This window comes from Acomys minous (genome assembly GCF_964271855.1).
Source record: "Acomys minous genome assembly, chromosome: 13".
In the NCBI taxonomy this organism is placed as follows: Eukaryota; Metazoa; Chordata; class Mammalia; order Rodentia; family Muridae; genus Acomys; species Acomys minous.
Window position 1 is genome coordinate 106,433,569 of NC_140495.1, and position 25,366 is coordinate 106,458,934.

At 47.3% G+C, this 25,366-nt stretch overlaps 1 protein-coding gene and 1 pseudogene across 4 annotated transcripts in view; one reads left to right on the plus strand and one right to left on the minus strand.

Annotated features, from left to right (window-relative positions):
- Positions 1–25,366, minus strand: part of DNAH8 (dynein axonemal heavy chain 8) — a 251,771-nt gene that overhangs the window by 213,759 nt on the left and 12,646 nt on the right. For 2 of the 3 annotated variants that reach the window (XM_084754009.1, XM_084754007.1), the window contains exons 4-13: positions 24,610–25,095; positions 24,361–24,495; positions 19,851–19,935; positions 18,532–18,683; positions 14,277–14,466; positions 12,828–12,991; positions 8,824–9,000; positions 4,865–4,978; positions 4,586–4,693; positions 1,863–1,964 (exon numbers count right to left, since the gene is read on the minus strand). In XM_084754009.1, coding sequence (XP_084610135.1) covers positions 1,863–1,964; positions 4,586–4,693; positions 4,865–4,978; positions 8,824–9,000; positions 12,828–12,991; positions 14,277–14,466; positions 18,532–18,683; positions 19,851–19,935; positions 24,361–24,495; positions 24,610–25,050 — 1,668 coding nt within the window. In that variant the 5' untranslated portion in view covers positions 25,051–25,095. The remainder of the gene's footprint in view (positions 1–1,862; positions 1,965–4,585; positions 4,694–4,864; positions 4,979–8,823; positions 9,001–12,827; positions 12,992–14,276; positions 14,467–18,531; positions 18,684–19,850; positions 19,936–24,360; positions 24,496–24,609; positions 25,096–25,366) is intronic. The other variant, XM_084754008.1, reaches the window with a different exon arrangement.
- Positions 2,044–3,102, plus strand: LOC311580741 (large ribosomal subunit protein eL14-like; annotated as a pseudogene). The gene is made up of 2 exons: positions 2,044–2,048; positions 2,451–3,102. The product of its transcript is annotated as a large ribosomal subunit protein eL14-like (transcript).

Here is a 25,366-nt window from a genome sequence, read left to right on the forward strand (position 1 = left end):
TTCTTCTTTTTTTTAAAATATTTATTTGAGTGTTCTATTTACATGTATGTCAGAAGAGGGCATTAAATCCCATCATAGATGGTTGTGAGCCACCGTGTGGTTGCCAGGAATTGAACTCAGGACCTCTGGAAGAGCAGACAGTGCTCTCACCCACTGAGCCATCTCTCCAGCCCTTCATTCTACTATTTCTTGCCTGTCCTTGCCCTCAGCACTGGCTCTGGAGTGCTTCTGTTTTTCAGAGCCTTTTTTTTTTTTTTGGCCTTGCTCACTCTGACACTCCATGTCTTAATGGGCTCAGGGCATCCCTTCTGATAAACGATCTTGTCCTTGCAGGTGCGGTTTTTCTTTTCTTTTCTCTTTTTTTATTCTACTACCTTTTAAGGTGTACTCTCTGGACACATTTCAAAGCTTCTTCCAAACACTTGTGCTACTGCTCTGCTGTCAGAAGGTGAAAGCTGTGTGCAGACCTTCAAGTCACCCTGAAGGGGTCTTCCTGTCACCTTAGGGACCTTAGAGCTTGTTCTTTTATAGTTAGTGGGAGTTGGTTTGCTCCTCCATTTTCTTATGAGGGCGCCGTGTTTGATAATTCTTTTCTTTGTCCACTATTGTTCTTGACACTAGGAAAAGAGCGTGTTTGTATGAGCGGTCCCAACGTCCCATCTGGAATGTGTGCAGGAGAGGAGATGCCCACACCCTCCGTGGGTAATTGCAACCGCGTCCCTTCAGAACAATTTCTACCTGTGGCCACTGATTTCTCCTTCTGTTGCTGTCCTTTGAGACAGGGTCTCATGTAACCCAGGATGGCCTCAAATCCTTGTGTTGCCAAGGTGGACCTTGAATTTCCAGTCTTCCCATCTGGGATGCCAGAGACGGGGCCCAGAGGTCTGTGAGAGCTTAGCAAGCCCTCTCCCAGTGGTGCTGCATCCTTAGCCCAATTTTCCCCGGCACTTCTAGAAGTTGAGGGAGGGGTGTGAGGTGGGGGGCATCCATCCCTGCCTCTGTAGCATAGGTGAGGACTTCAGTCCTGCACTGCAAGCCTGCCAGCTGGAGCCTGCTGGTCCCCCCCCCCTCCTTCTCCCAGCACTACACCCTGTTCCTCTCGTTGTGACACATAAAAGGTTTTTTTAAATTTATAACCATGGGGCGGAGGCGGGGACAGGGGTGGGGCTGGGGCGGGGGCGGGGCTGGTGGAGCGTTGCGCATGCGTGTAGGCACAGACAGTGGCAAAGGCGTTGGATCCACTAAGAGTTACAGCAACCCTTGCCATTGATTGAGCCATCTCTCTAGCCCCACCAGAGCGACGACTATCAATGACAAGCCCTTTCTATACTCTTGCACCACTCCTCCACTCTAAGTGACACTGAACTGGCGGGTGAGTGTAGGCTCAATTTTCTTAGCAAATATATTTTGTTATGAACTTATTAACCGAGTGTACCTCACTTATAACCCGGCTAACCTAACCAATAGGAAAAGAAGACTAAAGAACACAATAACGAAACCGTAAGGCTATCAGCTCCGAGGAGCGATTCTCCGGCATAGTCAGCAGGATTTCTTCTGCTAGAACCTGGAGCCTCAGCCAAGGCCCCGAAGCCTTCCCTTGAGTTCTCTCTAGGAGTCTCAAAATGGAGCAATGAACAGCCAAAGGCCCCGCCTCTTGTTTCTGGCTCATTTTTATACCTGCTCTCAGAATTTGTTCAACGATGTTTTTCAGCTGGTTAACAAGCAATCTCCCCCACATGGTGGTTTGACTTCTAAGGGGATAAACATCACCTGCTCTCTCACAAGTCTTTTTCTCATCCCCCACTTGTATCTCTCCTTCAGGTGAGGGCTTTGCTTAGTGAAAATGAGACGCCTTTGCAAACCTGGATCTTCTTTAGGACGGCTGGTGTCTCCTGGTCCCACACGTGGTTTGTTCCTCCGTCAGTAATATAGGCTTTGCAGGCAGTCACCATCTGATTCGTTACCTAAAATAAAAGTAGGTACAAAGGAGCTGTAGGTGAGTGACTTTTGAAAGCATAAAATGCAGTGATAAATCATAAAACCATGGAGTAAATAAAAACACAAAATTAAAAACAGCAATAACAAACAAACACAAATCCAGTCAAAAACAAAAAACCCAGAGTCACATTCACCTACTGCAATTAGGTTACTGTCACTGGGGCCATGAGTCCCATAGTCTAACACATTTTCTATTGGTCTAGTACTTCCATTTAAGTCGTGATCTAATGCAAAGTAATGAAAGACAGCCACTTTAAAAATGATTAGGTGCATGGTAATCCCAGCACTTGGGAGGCAGAGGCAAGTGGATCAATGTGAGTTCGAGCCCAGCCTGGTCTACAAAGTGAATCCAGGACAACCAAGGCTATACAGAAAAACCCTATCTCGGGAGGGTGGGGGGGGGGAGTGGTTAGGAGAGGCAGACCCTCTTCCTTCTTGCTGAACTCTGACAGCAGCAATCAGGTGTTCAGGCATTTTGTGGGGGATAGCCAGGTGGCCTACATCTCCTTTGGGCCTCATACTGGAAAGCCGGTCACAACTGTAGATGTTACTGATCAGAACAGGGCTCTAGTGGATGGACCCTGCACCCAGGTGAGGAGACAGGTCATGTCTTTCAAAGGCATGCAGCTCACTGACTTCCTCTTCAAGTGCCCACACAGGGCCGACCCGTCAGAAGTATAGTCAGAAAGCTTGGGAGAAGGCAGATATCAATACGAAGTGGGCAGCCACAAGACGGACCAAGAAGATTGATGCCAGAGAAAGGAAAGCCAAGATGACAGAGTTTGATCGTTTCAAGGTTACGAAGGCAAAGAAAATGAGAACCCAGAGTAACTAAGATGGAAGTCAAGAAGCTTCAAAGAACCGCTAGCCTGAAAGCTTCTCCCAAAAAAAGCACCTGGTGCTGAGGCTGCCATTGTAGCAACAGCAGCTGCTGCTGCTAAAACTAAAGTCCCAGCCAAGAAGGTAACAGGACCAGGCAAGAAGGCTGCGGCCCTGAAGATGACAAAGGTCAGAAGAGTCAAAAGGCCCCAGCCCAGAAAGCACCTGCTCCAAAGCAGCTGGCAAGAAAGCATGAGCTATACAGGGAATAAAGCTTCTTTTTGACACATTGGCAAAAAAAAAAAAAAAAAGTTAGGAGAGCCAGGAGGTGATGGCACACAACTTTAATCCCAGCACTCAGGAGGCAGAGGCAGGTGGATCTCTGTGAGCTCAAGGCCAGCCTGGTCTACATAACAAGTCTAGGACAGCCAAGGCTATACAGGGAAACTCTGTCTCGAAAAAAAAAAAAAAAAAGAAAGAAAACAAAACCCAAACCCAGATTTGGAAAGGAGGGGAGGTCATTCTGGGAAATTTTAAAGTGAGTTCAGCCTCCACTGTGGCCCTACCAACTGACCTCAGAGCAACTTGAACAGCAGGTTCTGCGGCAAATGCCTTTACCTACTGAGCCATCTCTCCAGCCCCAAGGTTAATTTTTGCAGCAAAAGAAATAGTAAATCATCAAATGTGCAAATCACAGAAGATTAGTGACCAAGGAACCCTGTAATTTGTAAGTGTCAGTCTGAATAGCAGACTGAGAGTTATGAGAAAACACTAGGACCAAAAGCAACTTGGGGAGGAGAGGGCTTATTTCAGCTTAGAGTTCTGCAGCACCAGCCCATCACTGAGGGAAGTCAGGGCAGGACCCTGGAGGCAGGAGCTGATGCACAGGACCTGGAGGGGTGCTGTTTACTGGCTCACTCCCTAGGACTTGTTCATCCTGCTTTCTTATACACCAGGGACCACCAGCGCAGCATCACTCAAAATGGCCTGGGTCCTCCCACACCAATTAATAGTCAAGAAAGTGCCCCACAGTCTTGCCTACAGGCCCCAGCTTGTGTCATGTTGACGTTAAAGTCAATCATAATGCTCTGGCCCATAAGGTTGAGAAAAAATGTTAAGAATCTAGAACCAAGAATAATCTCAACCTGTAACATCGGTAGCAAGCAGAAAACAAAAGGACAGGGAGGATTCCTGTGGTCATCCAGGGTGAAACATGTGGCTAACTCCCTATTTCCTTTCATAAAAATGACATGTACCCTTGCACGTCTAATCTGATTCTATTCAAACATTTCCTGGATATTTTTATTTTATGTGCACTGGTGTTTTGCCTGCATGTATGTCTGTGTAAGTGTGTCAGATCTTGGAGTTACAGAGAGTTGTGAGCTGCCGTGTGGGTGCTGGGAATTGAACCCAGGTCCTTTGGAAAAGCACTCAGTGCCCTTAACTGTTGAGCCATCTCTAAGCAATGCCTGGGAGCATCCCTAAGATGATGCCCTCCTACACAGCACCTCCTTTATCATCAATCCATCTCACCATGATGGGCTGGTGAGATGGCTCAGCAAGTGAAGGCATGTGGCTCGCAAGCCAGGTGATCCGAACGCAAGCCAAGGAGTACAAGTAAAGGTGAAAGGAGAAAACAGACCCTACAAGGTTGGCCTCTGACCTCCACAAGCTTCTGTAGCACAACTGCACCCTGCTACACACACACACACACACACACACACTAATAATAATAATAATAATAATAACAACAACTAAAGAAGCTCACCTTGATGAATAATGATGTCATCCTTTCTGATGTATTATAATACCTCGAAACGCTGTGAATCATTCTGATGGCATTAATCAGGTTTTGTATTCCATGTGCCATGGAAACCTAAAATCAAGATACAGGAAGTAAGTTCTATCATGCATGTTATTCTGGTTTGGCCATGGCCAGAAGCTTTAATTACAACGAGCTAATTTTAGCAACCACACTTTTTACATTCGTCAGATCTGAGCCATCCCTCTAGGCCCCCGAAAGTGCCCCTTACAGGAGCTTGCTCACCAGGTCATAGTTATAGAGGGGCTGACACACTTTCTCCAGGGTGTACAGATACCGCACATTGTCTCTGGACTCATTCGCTGTGTCAGTGATTCTCGCATCCAGATCACGCCAATTCTGAAGAAGCAAAATTGTGTAAGAATCCAGTTATCAACCCAGAGGTCTCAGTGCGCTCCAATTTAGTCAGCAAATTGAAGCTGTTTTCCCTGAGCAAACAGGGTGATATATACTTTTTTTTTTTTCAAAAAGAAAATATAGATTAGGAGCACTGGCTATTCTCCCAAAGGTCCTGAGTTCAATTCCCAGCACCCACAAGGGACCTGATACCCTCCCTCTGGTGTGCAAACATACAAGTAGACGACACACCCATATACATAAATAATCTTTTTAAAAAAATAATTACTTTTATTTTTTTAATTATGTGTATATGTTTAGTGAGAATGCTGGAATTTTGGTTTCTTTAAAAAAAAACACAGAAATATTATAAAACTGTTTTGTTTTCATCCCCAGATGTAGGGATATGTGGCTGCTTCGCAGTAGCTGCCTATGATTTGCCTCGTGCTCCAGTAGAGGCACGGTTTTGTCAGGTACAGATAGTTTCTGCGATTGTGTGACATTTGGAATTCTGGGAACTTTTCAGAGGGCATATATATGTGTGTGTGTGTGTGTGTGTGTGTGTGTGTGTGTGTGTGTGTGTGTGTGTATATAGAGCCCCATGAGGTGTTGGTGGTAGCTGTTGGTCATTCAGGGGGTTTGGTGGCGGTCTGTTAGTAGTTGTGCTCAAAGAAGAAACAGGAAGAAAGAAATTAGATCCAAAGATCTCTGCCTCTTTCTGTGTGTCTCAGTCTCTCTCCTCTCTCCTCTGTCTCCTCTCCTCTCCTCTCTCCTCTCTCCTCCTCTTGCCTTCTCTCCTCTCTCTCTCTCTCTCTCTCTCTCTCTCTCTCTCTCTTTCTCTCTCCCTGTCTCTCTCTCTCTAGTGATAGTGGGTAAAACCTGGGAGATAAAGGATGAGAAAAAGAACCCACAAAGCGGTAAATCCAGTTACAGATTACATGTATGGGGTAGGGAGAGAGGTGCAGGAGTGCAGGTATCTGAGGAGGCCAGAAGAGGGCATCAGATTCCCTGGAGCTAAAGTTACAGGTGATTGTAACCTGTAGCCTGATGTGGAGGGGAGGACCAAAACTAGGGTCCTCTGGAAGGGCACTTAACCACTGAGCCATTTCTCCAGCCCCTGATAGCTCCTTTTCTTGCAGAACTTAAGACTTGATGCTATAAGGGCATTAAATGATTGGCTAAAAGTAAAGGCCATTCCTTTGTAGATAACATCCTGTCTATAGACTTGGATTGGGCCTGCTTCTACTTCTACTTATAATGATTTTTTCCAAGGTCGTAAGGCTTATGGCATTGTAAGTCAGTCAGTCATAAGGTCTTCAACAGTGAGTCACATCATCACAACACGATTCAAAGGAAATATACTTATTAGCAAAATGGACTCAATTGGAAATCAACTTTTGCTTTCAAGTTAACACAAGTTGTTGGACTTTGAATCTTTTTTTTGTTTTTTGTTTGTTTGTTTTTGTTTTTTTCAAGACAGTTTCTCTGTGTAGCCTTGACTGTCCTGGACTCACTTTGTAGACCAGGCTGGCTTCAAACTCACAGCGATCCACCTGCCTCTGCCTCCCAAGTACTGGGATTAAAGGCATGCGCCACCACACCCGGCTGAATCTTTTTTTTTTTTTAAGATTTATTTATTTTACATATATGAATTCTCTATTTGCATGTATGCCCGCACTCCAGAAGAGGACATCAGATCACATTATAAATGATTGTGAGCCACCATGTACTTGCTGGGAATTGAACTCAGGACCTCTGAAAGAGCAGCCAGTGCTCTTAACTGTTGAGCCGTCTCTCCAGCCTTCGACTTTGAATATTAAACGTGGCTCAAAGGCTCAATGCTTGATTCTCATCTTGTAGCATTATTTTGAGGGCTGTAGAAAAGCTTTAGGAGGTGTGGCCCAGCTGGTAGAGGAAGGCCTCCACAAATAGCAGTGTATTTTCTCCGGCTCCTGGTCTGCACCATGTTAAAAGCCTCTGCCCCACACTCCTGCCTCTATGAACTCCACTGGGCCTTCCCTGCAATGATGGGCTAATAGTTCTGAAACCGTGAGCCGAAAATGAACATTTCCTCCTCTGGACATTCTAGCGTCCTCTCACAGTGATGAGAAAGACAGAGAGGACTGGTGTCAGAGACAGGAGACCATTACTGCAGTGGGCCTGAACACGTGGCTCTCAGGCCTTACAAAGTGGCTTGCGGAAAGAATTGTGGGGGAGCATGGAGCTGTGGGCTAGAGAAGCCTTCTAACGCTGTAGGCAGAGCGCAGCAGTGCCGTGGTTATCCTTCAGAATCAAGAATGGGAAGTGGGGGGCTGGAGAGATGGCTCAGTGCTTAAGAGCGCCACCTGCTCTTCCAGAGGTCCTGAGCTCAATTCCCAGCAACCAACCACATGGTGGCTCACAGCCATCTATAATGGGATCTGCTGCCCTCTTCTGCAGATAAAGCACTCATATGCAATAAATAAAATAAATAAATCTTTTTTAAAAAAAAGAATGGGAAGTGGGGATTTCTCAGTGGTTAGAGCACGTCCTGCTGTGGCAGAAGACCGGGGTTCGATCCCCAGAACCCACACAGCAGCTCACAACTGCTTTTAGCCACAGTTCCAAGGAACCCAATGCCCTCTTTTCTCTCCAGCAGACACCAGTCACTCACACGGCACACAGACATGCATGCAGGCAAAACACTCATATGCATAAATTAAAGATCATTAAACTAAACCTTTTTTATCATAAAAATGATCCCTAGGGAAAGCTGTGTGAAGTGGGTGGGGTGTGTGTGTGCTGAGCAGAACTCTTGTCTTTCCGTATAGCTCTTTATTATTACTATCTTAAGGTTTGCTGTTTTCCTATTTTATGTGTGGAGTGTTTCTCTGCACGTATGTCCGTGCAAGCCACACGTGTGCAGTGGCCAAGGAAGCCAGAAAAGGACATCAGACACCCTGGAACTAGACTTGGCAGAGGGTTGCCAGGTGCCATGTATAACCAGGTCCCTCTGCGAGGGCAGCAAATGCTCTTAACCACTGAGCCACCTCTCCAGGGTGGATCTTTACCTCTGCAAGTCTCTATCGACTTATAATTCCCAAAACACCTTCAAAATAAAATAAATGGCCATTTCTCTGGGTGGCGCTCCACAGATGAACTGTCAAAACTGAGAAATGGATCTTTGTTCCCTCAGCTGGGAATTACGGTGGTTAAGTTAGGAAGCTGATCCAAAGCTTGACACTTCTCAACACACGGCTACTGTGGACCGAGAAGCCGTTGGACGCCGTAGAACAAGATGTAATAGCAGCTCTGCCGACTGGGAAGGGCACCAAAACAAAGCTAGGCAGGGGGAAGTCAGCTTTCCTATGGCACAGTGGGGCTAACTACACTGACTGAACCAGCCTGCAGCGTATTTTGTAATGACTAGGAAAGTGTGGAGTTCCTAGCAACAATGATGCATTTTTGGGGGCACTGTGGGGAGAGCTTAGTCTGAAAGTACTTGCTGCAAAACAAGAAGGCCTGGGGTTTGCGCCCCAGAACCCATGTCAAAAAAGTTGGGTCCAGTGGAACATGTATAACCCCAGAGCTAGGGAGGCGGGCCAGGTTCTCTGGAGCTCTCAGGTGAGCCTAGCCTGCTTAGTGAGCAAGGTGGGAGTAAGAGAAATTGCTCAGCATTGATGCCCCTTGCTGCCATGAGACAGGCTCCAAGCTACGGCAGCTGGGTGGCTCACAACTGCCTGTAACTCCAGCTCCTGGGGAGCCAATAGCCTGGCCTCCGTGGGGCATTTAAGAAGCACTTTGAAAAGGGTTATTTTCTAGTAAGTTGTTATAAAGCACATCAGGGTTTACAGGGAACGGCCTCTTACCTTTAACAGCTTGGAGTGTGCAACGTTAAGCACGTTTATGACAGCCTTACAGCTGGACCCCTTAATCTGCTCAATGATGTAGTTGAACTTGGCCGACATGCGTTTCCAGTGCTCCAATTCAGTGAGTGGACCCGAATCATCGGCCTCTTTTCTCATCTGCTCACTCTCAATAAGGACCTGAAATAGAATTATTATCACGACCACCTGTGCCCCCCCTTCTGGCTGCTGTGGGAACTGCATGCATGTGGAAAACACACATATAGAAAAAAATAAATGAAAACTGTTAAAATTTCAAACTTCTATTATCACTAAATACAGCCTGCCAAATGAAGACATGACATGAGGGGAACAATAAAGAATTAAGATCTGGAAAACAGCCGGGTGGTGGCGGCGCACGCCTTTAATCCCAGCACTTGGGAGGCAGAGGCAGGCGGATCTCTATGAGTTAGAGGCCAGCCTGGAGTCTAGGACAGCCAGGACTACCAAAGAAACCTTGTCTCAAAAGAACAACAACAACAAAAAATCTGGAAAACATTATGTAGAGTCGAGCAGCTCAACAAGATAACACCATTCAATCCAAAAGAAAACTAAGTAAATGAGCTGCACGTGTACGTCAGCAAGGAAGAAACCTAAGCAACCACCAGATGTGGCCCAACCCCGGCAGTACTCAGCATAGTGCAAAATTGATCTTGATAGCATCGCACACCTGATATAATGGCAGTGTGTGTGTGTGTGAAACTAGGAACTAAACTTAGGGTTTTATATGTGTTAGGCAAGCACTCTACCGTGAGATATATTCCCAGCCCTGCTTCTTGTCAGGGTATTCTGTTACAGTACTGAAAGTGAAACTACAACAATCTCTGTTAGGAGGGCATCATACTGTCCACTATGAGACCTATAGGCAAACGCTCCGAGGCATTCCACTGAGAGACTACTGAGCCTACGAGGAGGAAGCCTGAGCAAAGGCAGCTGTTGCATGTGCATTACTGTCCTCTGTAACAGCAGAAGAAGAAATTACTTACGGAGGGAATAGAAAAACCAACCCCTGCTTCCTTAAATAACAGATAGCTGATACAACTTAAATGTCAAAAAGTCTATCTAGCGAAATACAATTCTTTCTTCTTCTTCTTCTTCTTCTTCTTCTTCTTCTTCTTCTTCTTCCTCTTCCTCTTCCTCTTCCTCTTCCTCTTCCTCTTCCTCTTCTTCTTCTTCTTCTTCTTCTTCTTCTTCTTCTTCTTCTTCTTCTTCCTGGTTCTTTCTGCCATCTAAAGTCACTTCCTTTTTTAAAATTTATTTTATTTTATGCATATGAGTGTTTGTCTGCATATCTGTAGGTGACCCGTGTGCATGTAGTGCCCATGGAAGTCAGAGAAGGCATCAGATCCCCTGAAACTGGGGTTAAAGATGGTTGTGAGCTGCTATGCGTATGGGTGCCTGCCGGGAACTAAACTCAAGTCCTCTGCAAAAGCACTGTGGTGGTTTGGAAGGCGCCATTAGGAGGTGTGGCCTTGCTGGAGTAGGTGTGGCTTTGCTGGAGGAAGTGTGTCACTAGAGGGTCAGCTTTGAGGTCTCAGAAGCTCAAGCCACACCCAATGTGGCAGTCACTTCCTTTGCCTTTGGATCAAGACGTAGAATTCTCAGCTCCTGCTCCAGCACCATGTCTGCCTGTGTGCCACCATGCTTAGTACCATGACCATAATGGACTAAGCCCTTAAATGTTTTCCTCTATAGGTGTTGCCATGGTCACGGTGTCTCTTCACATAAACCCCGAACTAAGACACAGCCTCAGCAAGGAACGGGGTTCCTCGGTGTATCCCTGTAGGTTCAAAGGCCTCACCTGAACTGCAGCCTGATGCCTCTCACCTGCAGAGTGGCTCATCCTGCCTCCCCTCCCTTCCCCTTTCTCCTCAGAATTTCCTCTTCGTGGTGAGTGTCGCTGTCAGCTGTTTGACTGGATGGCTTCCAGGTCCTCCCTACTCAAGATGTCACCCATACCCGAGCCTCAGCTCCTTCTGCACCCACAACTCTGTACCTTCCCTGAGACTCCCCCCCTGCCCCCACCCCACCCCCACCCCCGCAGCCAGCTGCTGACCTCATTTCTCCAACTAGGTCTTACAAGCCCTAAGACCCAACAGAGCTAAACCCTACTTCACCTCTAAGTCCAGACAGGTCTATGGGGCTGCCTCAGACCCCCCCACACTCACGGGTCTCACAGAGGAAGAGGAGTGGGCCGAGGCTCAGGGACACAACCCCAGCTGTGGTGCAGAGCTGGGGTGTGAGCCAGGGGAGCTTATGTTAGCCACTTCGCCAGAGCACCCGTCAGGGAAGAGGCACATCCTGATCCCAGGAAAATGCCCCAGACACTTGTGCTGCTCTGTCTGCCTCAGTTAGTCCCGTCTTCCAGGCCACTGCAGTGCCACCGCCTGTGCTGGGACACAACAGTACCGCTGTCTTATGATGTTCAGACTCTGTGATGGTTTGAATAAGATGGTCCCATAGGTTCATATATTTAAATGCTTAGTCACCAAGGAATAGAACCATTTCAAAGGATTAGAAGGATTGGGAGGTGTGGCCTTGTTGGAGGAAGTATGTCACTGGGGGTGGGGTTTGGGGTTTCAAAAGCCTAAACCTTGCCCAGGCTGTACCTCTCAACGACTTCCCTAGCACCTCACCTGCCTGTCGCCATGTTCTCTGCTATGATGGTATTGGTCTAAGCCTCTGAAACTGTAAGGAAGCCACCGAGTTGCCTTGGTCATGATGTCTCTTCACAGTAGCAGAAAACCGAGTTAAGAGAATGCACTTGAGTCAATGGGAAATGGGTGAAAGGAAACGTTAAGTGATGGGAGTGGGGCTTTGAAAATGATACCCCAAACCTGGCAGTCAGATGAATGCTGATGCTCCCCGACCCCCAACTCATGTGCTGAGACCTATACCCCAGCCTGACAGCATTTGGCGGTAAGGGCTTTGGAAGGTTATTAAATCACGAGAGTTCTGCCCTTATTACGAGGCTCTGCATCTGTGTAAATTTGCGTGTGTGCTCATGTTATGTGGGTGTGCATGCCCGTGTGTGTACACGTGTTGTTCAGAGGCTAGAAGTCAAGCCCAGTCGTCACTCCTCTGGCGCCATCTACTTGGTTTTGAGACTGGGTCTCTCACTGGGTCCCAGAGCTCACCAGTTAGGCTAGACCAACTGGCCAGTAGGTGTCAGGGACCCAACCGGCTCTGTTCCTCCAGTGCTGCGGTTACAGGTGCATGCCACCACACACGGCTCTTTAGGTGGCTGCTGTGTATTGAACTCAAGTCCTCACATGTACAGTGGCAAGAACTTTAACAAACAAGCCACCCCCACTGCCCCAAGTTTAACACCTACTATTTTTTTTTTTTTTACAATTTCTAACTGTATATTTGTATTATATAGTCATAGACTCTAGGTATGGTCATTCATGTATAAATATTACATAGCATTTAAACATGATATTAGCATTTCTATGACCATATTAATAACATATTAAAATATCTATTTTATGTATAGAATATCAATATATGTGTGTTTTAGGTGATTTTTTTCTTTTTCTTTTTTCTTTTTTACATATACATTTATACTATTACACATATGTAAAATAAACTACATACAGCAAGAAGAACCACAAAACAATCAGGAATCATATTAATGTTACATTCAGAGTGTTTTGGCTATTTGAATTTGCTGCTGTAGACTTGGCATTGGAACGCTGATAGTTAGGGGAGCAGCGCTCCCACGGGCCAGCCAGGATGTGCTCGTGCACCGTCTGTCTCTGTGGCTCTTCACTGTGTCATTTCCCCCTTCCTCTCTTCCATGGAGAGTATTAACAAAACGTAAGTCATGAGTGTGGGAAGGGAGGGGGGGCAGGGAAGGCGGAGCGGGGGGGAGAGGGGGGTTGTGGAGAGGGGGAGGGGGAGGCAGTTGGGGGAGGGGCAGGGACCCTCACGGCTCTGAGACGACAAGGGCAAGGGGGTGGCCTCACCTGCTCTATCTGCTTGTACCACATCATCAGCACCTCCTCCAGCTGATGCACCATCTCCGAGTTGCTCGCTGCAGCCGTGACTTCCTCAAAGGTAAGCAGCTTGGAGAAGTCAATATTGTCTACCTTCCTCAACATCACAGTCCCCTCGATGCTGATTCTAGCACCTTAAGGAGGAAAACGGGACGGTAGAAAGACGTGCCCGAACCAGGCGAGCGTGGTGGCGCAGGCCTTTAAGCCTAGCACTTGGGGAAGCAGAGGCAGGCAGATCTCTGTGAGTTTGAGGCCAGCCTGGTCTACAAAGCGAGTCCAGTACAGCCAGGGCTACACAGAGAAACCCTGTCTTGAAAAAACAAAGCAAAACAACCAACAACAAAGAAGTGCCCATTCGGTAAATGTCAAGGTGGGCTTTCGAGCCGCACCATTTACAGAAAAGTCAAAGGTCTCCTGCTTTATTTACAAGGATATAATTCTATGGTTAGGGGTGGAGCACAGTTAGTAGCATGCTTGCTCAGCATGCACAAAACCGTGATTTGGAGCCCCAGCCTCACATAAGCCGAGTATGGAGGTTTCACACAAGCACTTGTGAAGGTGAGGGTATGAAAATCAGGAGTTTAAGGCCATCCTGGGCTACAGAGGTAGTTCAAAACTTGCCTGGATTACATAAGACCCTGCCTCAAAAAAAAAAAAAGAAAAAGAAAAAGAAAAAGAAAGATTGTGAGTTATTATGGATCATATTGTATACTTTTGCAAGATTAAGTGATAAAAAGATTTTTAAAGACATCATCATAAAACTCAGCTTAAAAATACTTATTTTATGTTTACATGTATGTGTGTGGACCACATATGTGCAATACCCATGGGGGTCAGAAGGGGGCGTTGGATCCTCTGGAACTGGAGTTACAGGAGGTTGTGGGTGCCGGGAACCAAGCACTTTTGCACTTTTGCAAGTGTCACAAATGTTCTTTTGTTTTGTTGTTGTTTTTCAAGACAGGGTGGGTTTCTCTGTGTAGCCTTGGCTGTCCTAGATTCACTTTGTAGACCAGGCTGGCCTTGAACTCACAGTGATCCACCTGCCTCTGCCTCCCAAGTGCTGGGATTAAAGGTGTGCGCTACCAACACCCGGCTGGTGTGCAAATGCTCTGAACTGCTTAGACATCCCTCCAGCACAAGTACATGTACTTTTAGTGGCAAACATTTGACTAAGATCAGCAAAAGCTTCCTCCTACTACAATGCATTTCAGCATTCAAAGACCCCTGGTAAAGAGGGGGGTCTCCCGTTTCCCATCTCATATCCATGCCCCCTGGTGACTTTTATTACTATCTCCTTTTTGGATACACACACACACACACACACACACACACACACACACACACACCTATAAAACCCTGTTTTCAGTAACATATCTCACAACTCATTTTGAGTTGTTTGCCATCCAGTCTTACACTCACCGTCTAAAAATGAAAGATATCTGTTGATGGTTTCTGTGAAGATATGTTTCTCAGATTCACCCTGCTTGGACTGGTTTAAAGCACCCCAGTTGCTCGTCGCAAGAATGGCTGGTAGAAATATGAGCTGTAACATATTCCCGATTCCTTTCAAGAGTCCACTGGATGCATCCAAGGTGGTAAACAGCACATCCTGAAAGGATGGTGTTCAATTGTCACATGTTAAGCCCATTAAAAAAAACTGAAGGGGAAAAAAATCATAAGCTATTTTTCATCTGCAGTGAACAGCTGATACAGTTTGTAAGGTCCTGGGCACAGGTTAAGCATCTATGAAAAGCAGAGCTCTCAAACCCACAACCTGGCCCTAGTCTGCCACTCCCACTGGGTCTCCTGGAGATGCCGGTCTCATCTGTACTTTAATCTCTGCCAAGGGGAGGAGCTGCGTGTGCAACTCAGCCAAGGCATGGGAAAGGCAACTGACTGAGCCTCTCCCAAAAGGACATCCTCAAGTGTAAGGTGCCCTGTTTGTGAAAACAGGCTTGTGAAATAGGATGGGGGGGGGGGGACCCTTCATTGTCAACTTGAAAGAAGCCCAGAGTTTAGTGAAGTGCGCCTCTGGGTATGTGTGGGATGGTGTTTCCATAGACAATTACCTCCTGGAGCGTCTGAACCAAGCCACAGACTAATTCCTCTGTAAGGAGGCCATTATATGGAGAAATGGTACAAATAGGTGATGGGGCGTGGTTGGAGGAAATGGGTCCTTAGGGGCTTGTCTGTGGGCCGTGTCTTGCTATGGCCCCTTCCTGTTTGCCTACTTTCTCATCTTCCTGATTGCCATGATTTTGAAAACCACTGGTGCACTTTATGCCTCCACCGGGGTTGCTTTTGCATAGTTACAGAAGATTTAAAATTGCCAGGTATGGTGGCACACGCCTTTAATCCAGCATTCAGGAGGCAGAGGCAGGTTGACATCTGACTTTAAGGCCAGCCTGATCAATGTAGTGAATTCTAGGACTCTATAGTGAGATCCTGGTTTAGGTTTTGTTGTTGTTGTTTTTTTTTTCTTTTAAAACAACTAAAGAGAAAAGGCCACATATGGTGCCTAAAATGGTAAAAAGAGACTTGTAGAGCTGAATTTATCAATGTCTGGAGGTAAATAAAAGAATCTTCTATGAGACTTTTAAATTTGTATTATGTCTTTAAGTGCATGCATATGTACGGAGGTCAGTGCACAAGAGTGCAGTGACTGCAAAGGCCAGAAAAGAAGGTGTCAGATGGCCAGCATTTGGTGGTTATACGCCAGCGTGGGTTCTCAGAACCGAACTCAGATCCTCTCTAAAAGGAATGCGTTCTGAGCCAACCCTCCAGCCCCGTCTAACAGACTTAAGAACTGCTTCTGGAGAGTGGGGTACAGGTCAGTCCTGCTCAAAGAACCCATTCTTCTTCAAACTACATACACACATCACTGCAGCTCTTTTAAAAACTTAGAGTAAGTAAGTTATGGTCACAGACAATTGTAGTCAGAGCGACTCAAGAGGCCAAGGCACGTTCACTTGAATCCAGGTATTCAAGGTCAGCCTGGGTGACATGGCGAGACCCTCTCTCCAAAAGCAAAGACAAGGAAGGGGGCTGGAGATGTAAGCGAGTGGGTGAGCACTCGGCTGGCAGATGCCAGGCCCTGGATTTGGTCCTCAGAACAAAAAGAAAGGAAGAGAAGGGATGGAAGAGGCAGGATAGGAGGACAGGGTAAGGGGATGAGAGAAGGCAGGAAGGGAAAAGACAGGGAATGAGGAGAAGGGGGAGGGGTAAGAAGAAAGGTGTGAGAGAAAGGAGGGGGCAAGGGGAAGAGGAAAGGGGAAGACAACGGGAGAGTCTATTTGATAATTAGTAAGGAGATAAGATGCCGGGCAACAGATATTAGATGAGGAGTTTATTAAATAAGCACAGGGAGAGAAGGAAAGGGGGGAAAGAGAGGGTATCCCAGAGAGAGAGAGAGAGAGAGAGAGAGAGAGAGAGAGAGAGAGAGAGAGAGGAAGAAAGAGAGGTAAGAGAGGGAGCCACGAGGAGGGTTTGGCCTTTTATAATCTTGGGCAGGGCCACGCCCCCACAGCAGGTAGGCAGACTGAAGCAGAATCCTAACAGTCTATATTATTAAAAATAGCAGAATGAATTATATATTAACTGAAGAGAGCATTGCTGAAACTGATGACAGATTGACCATTCGTCCGCACGAGAGTCCAGAACAAGCAAAGCAAGCAGAGGAGGAAGGGCTGATTCCTTCCCTGCAGAGGTCTCACCCAGCACCAGAGGCGCAGGGAAGTCCCCACAAGGACCCTGGAGGAGTGACTGCCCACTCAACAGCCTCTCTTCAGGCAGTCTTTCCTCACAAACAGAAAAGAAGTCAAACTACATAGAATTTGTTACATGCCCCACTCTAGCAGGCAGTAAGACCCATTGAGAGCAAGAAAGAGGCCAGGCGTGGTGGCGCACGCCCTTAATCCCAGCACTTGGGAGGCAGGGGCAGACAGATCGCTGTGAGTTCGAGGCCAGCCTGGTCTACAAAGTGAGTCCAGGACAGCCAAGGCTACACAGAGAGACCCTGTCTCAGGAAAACAAACAAACAAACAAAAAGAGTAAGAAAAAGAGCGGAGGGATGCTTTCTGAGAATCTACAATCAGTTGGGCAGTATAGCGAGAATTGTTCTTTCTGAGGTCTCACAGCTATCCAACAAAGAAGGTGTCATTATTCCCCATTCAGGCATGCTCATCTCTCAGAAAGGATGAGCCACTTGCCGAAGGGGACAGCACTAGCCAGCGATGAGGCCTCCCAAGTGCAGGATTTGCCTGGCCTACCTAATTCTACTTGCCATTTCCAGCCTGTGGCCCAGCCTTCCCCAAACTTAGGCTAACAGCATCTAGCCTCTAAGACATCTCCTCCTTCCCCTAAAATGACTAAAAATGTAAAACACTAAGCAAAGAATAGGTGTACTAGTACTTAAGGTTACACGAACAGAACTGAGTGTACCCCTAAAGAAGGGGCATATGGTAACTCTGTGTGCACTGCACAGAGGAGGGCGCATTTTCATAAACTGTAGGGCTGGTGGCTACCCTGTTTAGTTTTTATCAAACTGACATAAGCTAGAGTCACCTGGGAAGAGGGAAGCTTAACTGAGGAACTTTCTCTGGTAGACTGGCCTGTGGGCATGTCTGAGAGACACTTTCCTGATTAATTGCTGTGGGAGGGCCCAATCCGCTGTGTTACTCAGAAGCAGATGGCCCTGCCTTCTATAAGAAAGCAGGATGAGCAAGCGAGCCATGGGGGCCAAGCCAATAAGCAGTGTCCCTCGTGGTCTCTGTTTCAGGTCCTGTCGCAACTTTCCTCAATGTTGTAGCATGATCTGGAAGTGGAAGGGAAAGGAAGCCTTCCTTCCCCAGCTTGCTTGAGGCCAGTATTTTATTCTAGCAGCAGAAAGCAAAGTAAAACCGTGATGCCCAGCTGTGATCCCAGCCCTTGAGGAGTGGAGTGGGAGAATTAGGAGTTCAGAGGACATTAGCTGTGTGTGTGTGTGTGTGTGTGTGTGTGTGTGATGTGTGTGTATGGTATGTATGTGTGTATATATGGTGTGTGTGTATGTGTGTGATGTATGTGTGTGGGGTGTGGGGGGGGTGTGTATATATGTGTGTGTGATGTGTGTGTGTGGTGTGTGGGGTGTATGTGTGTGTGTGATGTGTGTGTGTATGGTGTGTGTGTGTACGGTGTGTGTGGTGTGTGTGTGTGATATGTGTGTGTAGGTGTGTGTGGTGTGTGTGTGTGTGGTGTGTATGGTATGTGTGTATAGTGTGTGCGTGTGTGTGTGTGTGTGTGTGCGTGTGTGTGTGTGATATGTGTGTGTAGGTGTGTGTGGTGTGTATGGTGTGTGTATAGTGTGTGTGTGTGTGTGTGCGTGTGTGTGTGTGATATGTGTGTGTAGGTGTGTGGTGTGTGTGTGTGTGTGTGTGTGCCTGTGCATGTGTGTGTGTGTGTGTGTTGAGCTCAACGCCAGACTGGTCTCCAAAACATAAACTTTAAAATTTCAAAACATAGACTTTTAAAGGCAGTATCTGTAGCATGACAACTCAGCTCTATTATAGCCAGTACCTTAGTTTCTTTGAGTATGCAAATACAGTGTTTTCTTATAACTCAGTTCAGTCGAACATACAGGAGAGAAGAGTAAGGGGACTGGGGAGGCATGGAAAGCTATGGGTGTCTTAAAACATACCTCGTAAATGCTTTTAGTATTAATGGCAACATCATTACGACATCGAACAAAAAACATGCATAATCCTTTTAGTTTTTCTGGAGATGCGTTGTCTATAAACAGTTTCATCATCTTTGCGCCTTTGGGTACTCCAGTGATAGTTCGACCACATTCTGGAAGCAAACGTCAAGGACTGAGCATACAGTACGGTCACAGAACCAACGCAGCACATAAGCAGCCGCCTAATGGCCAGCCACCGTAGCCTAACAGCAGGCCCCACGCCAATGCGAGAGCCTGAGATTGTCCTTCAGCCCTATTCCCCAAACACACATGTGTACAAGTGCACATGAATACACAAATGCACATGCACTCGAGCACACACTAAATTTTCAAAATAGTCTGAGTCTAAAAGGACAACCCAAGTCTGTAGCTACTGAAACAAAAGTATAGTAACCCAGTTGCGCATTAATTATCTTAGGCGTAATATAGGAAAGCCAGATGTTGAAACCAATAGCTGCAGCAGGCACAAGATGTCGAGACAGGGCCACAAGGGGCAGCCGCCGGGCTCCAGAGAGGCAGCGTGACTGCTTCTAGTCATCTGAAAACATACGGACAAAACGGCCCACCTGTTCCAGGGAACTGCAATTAAAGTCTAATGGAAAAACTGTGTTTCCCAACAGAGGCCGACGATGTCTCTGACATCTCTTGCTAAACTGTGACAGCGATGTCTCAAGTTATTGGCTCTGAGGATGGAATTTTTAAAAAATTATTTTGTGTTCACACGCACAAGTGACACGGCGTGCATGTGGAGGTCGGAGGACAACCTGCAGCCGTTAATTCTCCCCCTTCCACCGTGTGGCTCCTACAGACGGAACGTGGTCATGCGGCTTAGGTGGTGCCTTTACTTGATGGAGCCATCTTGATGGCCCTGGAGTGTTCGTAAGACAATGCTTTTCAAAGATTTATTTTGCTTTTACGCATAAGAGTGTTTGTTTGGCCAGCGTGTATGTCTGTGTACCAAATGTGTACAACTCCAGTAGAAGGCAAGAAGAAGACATCAAATGCCCTGGAATTGGAGTGCTGGATGGCTGTGAGCCACCAGGTGGGTGCTGAGAAACGGTACTGGGTCTCCTTGCAAGAACAGCAAGTGCTTTTAACAGATGAGACACTTCTCCAACCCATCCAACAAAAAAAAAAAATTTTTTTTTTAAACATAGGTTTCTGGTCAAGTTTTCTCTGCAAAACTGGAAATCATCGACCGGCATAAGAGGGGAAAACAGGCTGCACTTCAGCGTTCATCAGCTCGGTTCAAGCCAAGGGCCTTCATAAAGCATCCTTACCAAGGCCAGGCGCTTCTCCTTCCTGGTACAAAATCTTCAGTGTCTTACAGCCACCTTTCTCAAAAAAATGGGTGAATGAGTCCAGCTATTAAATGAAAGAGAGAATAAGGATCATTAAAATAACGTTGGTGTTCCAATAAAATTAAGTGACGCCTGTACTTAACTTCATGTCCTTCATGTAGCTTAGTCAGTCAATGTCCCTTCCCAGCTAGAGAAAATAAGACTCAAAAACCATCCCGAGAGGCCTGGTAGCCTAGGTCTGTGATCCCAGCTTCTCAAGAGGCCGAGGCAGCAGGAGGACCGCAGGTTCAAGGGCTGCCTGGAATACTGAGCAGTTTCACGGCTAACCTAGACAACTTTGAGAAATTCTCTCTCAAAACTAAAAGCCAGGGGGGGTGGTGGTTGGGAGGGAGCAGGGGAAGGGCAGCGGTGGTGGAGGGGTGGTGGCATAGGCTGCACTCGGGAAGCAAAGGCAGGCAGACCCCTGAATTTGATGCCAGCCTGATCTACAGAGTGAGTTCCAGGATAGCAAGGGCTACACGGAGAAACCTTGTCTTAAAAAAAAATTTTTTTAAGCAAAAAAGAAAGTGAGTGGGGATGGAAATAAATAGATCAAAGAGCAGGAACATGCGAGAAAAGATTAGCAGCTAAACTAATTTCAATGCTGAGGGTCGGGGAACACAGGTGAACTTCATTTCTTGTGTGTATCCTTGACTGTCTTGGACTTGCTTTGTAGTCCAGGCTGGCCTCGTGTACTCACAGTGCCTCCTGAGTGCTGGGATTAAAGGTGTGTGTCACCACTGCCCGGCGCCTAGTTTGCTTTCTATTGCTGTGGTAAGCACCATGACCAAGAGCAACTTGGAGAGAAAAAGTGTTATTTCACAGGCTACAGCCCATCCTTGAAGGAAGCAAGGCAGGAAGGGACTTGGAGGAAGGAACTAACACAGAGACCATGCTTGCTTCCCCTGGCTTGTTCAGCCGGGGGTGCACAAGCTCAGGGATGGCACTGGCCACAGTGGGTGGGACCCTCCTGCATTAATTAACCATCAAGACTTGCCCAGCCTGAGACTAGTCCTCAACGGGGATCTCCTTTTCCCACGGGTGTCTAGGTGTCTATCAAGTGGACAAAAGCCAGCTGGCACACTTGGTTTGTTGGCTGCTGGGTGGCTGGTTTGGGTAATGTATACATGGGAAGGGGTGTGTGTGTGTGTGTGTGTGTACCCATGTGTGCAGGTTTTTGTACACATGTGTTTAGGCATTTGTAGGCCAGAGGGTGAACTCAGATGTTCCCCAGGCACTGTCCACCTGTTTGAGACAAGGCCTCTTACTGGTCTGAAACTCCCCAGGAGGGCTGGGCAAGCTGGCCAATGAGACCCAGGGATTCACTCATCTCTGCTTCCCTAGCTGAGATTATAACAACAGACTATGGAGCCAAGCTAGGGTTTTGTTTTGTTTTGTTTTATAGCATGGGCCCTGGGGACCGACCTTAGGTCCTCACATTTGCAAGGCAAGCGCTTTATCAACTAGCCATCTTCTCCACCTGGGTTTGGTTCCCAGCACCCACATGTTGTCTCACAACGATTAGCAACTTGGGTTCCAGGGAACCTGATGCCCTCTTCTAACTTCTACACGCATCCAACATGCATAGGGTGCACACATACACAGGCAAAACATAGAAAATAAGTCATACACACAAACATACATGGTAGAGAGACAGAGAGAGAGAGAGACAGACACAGACACAGAGAGAGGGGGAGAGAGAAAGAGAGAGACAGACAGACAGACAGACAGACACAGGGAGAGGGAGAGGAGAGGGAGAGAAAGACAGAAAGACAGACAGACAGACACAGAGAGAGGGAGAGAGAGAGAGAGAGAGAGAGAGAGAGAGAGAGAGAGAGAGAGAGAGAGAGAGAGAGACAGATACAGACATTGACACAAAGAAAGGATGGGAGGGATGGATGGAGAGACAGACAGACAGACACAGAGAGAAGGGAAGAGAGGGCGGGGGGGGGGGGTGGATAGAAAACCACCAATATTAATCTCTGGTCCTCCACAGGCACATACATGTGCACACATGCATAGGTGCATGAATGAAGCCCTTTGCAGGAATTTAAGGTAGGGATGTATATGGCCAACTAGGAGTATCCAGACAATTAGGCGGAAGCCAGGTAGCAAGGGTGCCCACATGTGCAGTCACAATGACACCAGCTTTCTAGGCCACAGGACAGAGGTAGGCACAAGGAGAAAATAGACCTGATAGGAAAAGAACCATCATGCCAGGAACACCAAGGAATGCCTTTATTTTTCCCTCTAATAAGCTGCCTTTTATTCTAGACTGATGTCAGGTTTCACATTAAAATGATAGTTTCCCATATACCCATTTTTCCATACATGACACCCAAAAACTGTAATGGTTTAAACATAAAATGTCCTCCATGGCTTCTGCATCTCAACACTTGGTCTGCAGCTGTTAGTGCTATTCTAGAAGGTTGTGGAAACCTCAGTAGGTGGATGAAGTCAGTCCCCGGGGAGCCGGCCCTAGAATGTGTGTCTGTGTTATAGTTTGACCCCACTTTTTTTCTTTTTCTCCCCCGTTTTTTGAGACAGGTTTTCTCTGTGTAGCCTTGGCTGTCCTAGACTCGCTTTGTAGACCAGGCTGGCCTTGAACTCACAGTGATCCATCTGCCTCTGCCTCCTGAGTGCTGGGATGAAAGGCGTGCGCCACCACACCCTGCTATTGACCTCACTTTCTCTCCAGTCTCTGCTTCCTGACTACTGATGTAATGTGACCTGCCTCCTCAGTTCCTGCCACTGTGACTTGCCTGCAGTGGATGGATTGTTGATGGTGCTGTGGGAAGGTAATAGAACCTTTAGAGGATGCAGCCTTGCTGAAGGAAGTATGCAGTTGGTTTTATAGCCTGGCCCTACTTCCTGTACTGTTTGCTTCCGGTACGTGTATAGAAATGTGATCGCGCATTTCCTGCTCCCGTCACCGTGCCTCCCTGCTTGCCGCCATGGCCTCCTTAGTCCTCTGGAGCTGTAAGCCAACTAAAAACCTTTATTCTCTAAGTTGCTTTTGGTCTTGGTATTTTATCACAGCAACAGAAAAGTAATGATACAGAGGGCCTACACAAACAAACTTCCACTCTTGTGTTAGCATGAGAAAGTCTTTTTTTTTTTTCTTCCAAACAGGGAACACCAGCTCAGAAGTCTAGCTGGCAATCATGACAGCAGGCTCAACCACCCCTACAGTACTTCTTCTCCACTCAGCCACAGCAGCCATTCTCCCCTGGAGGCAGGGGGGGGTGGCGGGCCCCAGTGTCTGTGCCTGCACCTCCTGCAGAGGTGCTAGGATTCCACTACAGCTTCTGGTATATGCCATGCTAGGCCCCAAAATGGCGCAGCGATTTGCAGGTGTAACACAAGGTTGATCGCCTGTCCTGGTTCCTCCCCAACCAAGTACAAGAATGGTGGGGTTGGCTGAGGCCTCCAGAGCAATCCCTTCATGAAGCTGGCCTTCTCCTCATCTGCCAGCCATTGCCCCACTGGCTTTTGTATTGTTTTTCAAGACAGGGTTTCCCCTACTGGCTTCTAAGTGGCCTGCAGGAAGACATAGTGCCAGAGTTACCACAGGAGCCCACATAGGCTTGAGAAGGAAAGGCGTTAAAACACAGCTTGAGAAAGACAGAGAGAATCCTCTTATTGTTAAGGTAATATTGCTGATAGCCAAGACCACTGGCAAAACTTGTATGGCTCGGGGCAAAATGAAAATGAAGGATCAGGGCTGGAGAGGTGGCTCAGAGGTTAAGAAGCACTGTCTGTCCTTCCAGAGGTCCTGAGTTCAATTCCCAGCAACCACATGGTGGCTCACAACCATCTATAATGAGGTCTGGTGCCCTCTTCTGGTGTGCAGGAAGAATACTGTATAAATAATAAATAAACAAATCTTTTAAAAAAAAAAGAAAGAAAGAAAATGAAGGATCATTTAAAAACTTCAAGACAAAGTCGGGTGGTGGTGGCACGCCTTTAACCCCAGCACTTAGGAGGCAGAGGCAGGTGGATCTCTGTGAGTTCAAGGCCAGCCTGGTCTACAGCGTGAATTCCACGATAGCCAGAGCGGTTACACAGAGAAATCCTGTCTTGAAAAACCAAAAGAAAGAAAGAGAGAGAGAAGGAAAAGAAGAAAAGAGAGAAAAAAATGAGAAAGAAGAGCGGTAAGAATGCTGCATTAGATCATTAAACTGAGCCTAAGAGCCTGTGCAGTTCCACAGCCCACACGTCCATGAAGCCAGCCTTGACCATAAGGTGTATTCTAATGGGGGAACTTTGGTGACCTAGTAAACCATACCCTATTTCCATCCCATCGTTCACTACGGCACTTCTTGTTCAATAAGCGCATTTCCAGGGTGGAAGTGGTAGAGGAAGGCACCAGAGGCCCACGCGCACACACACGCTCCCACCCCAAAATAAAGGGGAAAGCAAAACAAATGAGGGTAAGACTTCAGCTTACCGATGGGCAATCCAAAATTAGTTCTTCCACGGCTGCCATATCCAGCCCGAGCTTTTCTCCTATAATTTCAAATATGTATTTGTATAAGGGGTCAATTCTCATTCTCCGGTTCTCCCTTGCTTCTCTAAATCTCGCCTAAAAGAAGTGAAAACATGTCTGAAAATGTATGCATGTAAGTATGAAGAAATGCATTTCCAAACAATGGAAACTCCCAGGACTTTCCCGTGGCAAGCCCTATGAGCTGCAAACCTGTCTCTCTTTGAGCGTCTCTTGGAGGTTCGGAATGCCACTCATACTTCGACGGAACTTGGAGGACCGACGGGAAGACTGCCCATCCGACATCACTGACTGCGCAGGCCTCGGGGTGATCCTCTGCCGGACCCTGGTCTGCTCATCCTCGGCCGCTGCTGTCTCCTCATCTGAGGGAATCAGACTCCTATAGTCAGTCACGGGAGGACTACTGCCCTGTACAGACGGGGGCGTGGCACCTTCGCCCTCGGTGGGCGGAGCCTCTTCTCCGGGGCCGGCCTCCCCCGTGGGGGGCGGGGCCACGTCCTCTTCAGGGGGCAGGGTCTGCTCCGCGGGAGGGGCAGTGTCTCCCGGAGGGGGAGGGGGCGGAGCTTCCTCTTCCATCGGAGGAGGCGCCTCTTCACTCGGAGGTGGTGCTGGCTCGCCTCCCTCAGACTCCATCTTTCAACGAGCTTTCCTCCAGCAGAAGACCTTCAACGTCAAAATCTAGAATTAGAAAGCATTTTCCTTGAGAGTTGTGCAAACGACTTGACCGCTGGGTGTGTTTATTTCTCCCACTGATGGCTAATCTTGTCAACTTGACACACTTTGGGTGGGAAGATGGAACCCTCAGTTGAGGAATTACCTACGTCAGATTGGCCTGTGGGCACGTCTGTAGACTAGATTCCTGATGGTTAACCGATAATAGAGGGCCCATTGTAGGTGCTACCATCCCTAGGTCGGTGGGCCTGAGCTGTATAAGACAGATAGTTCACCA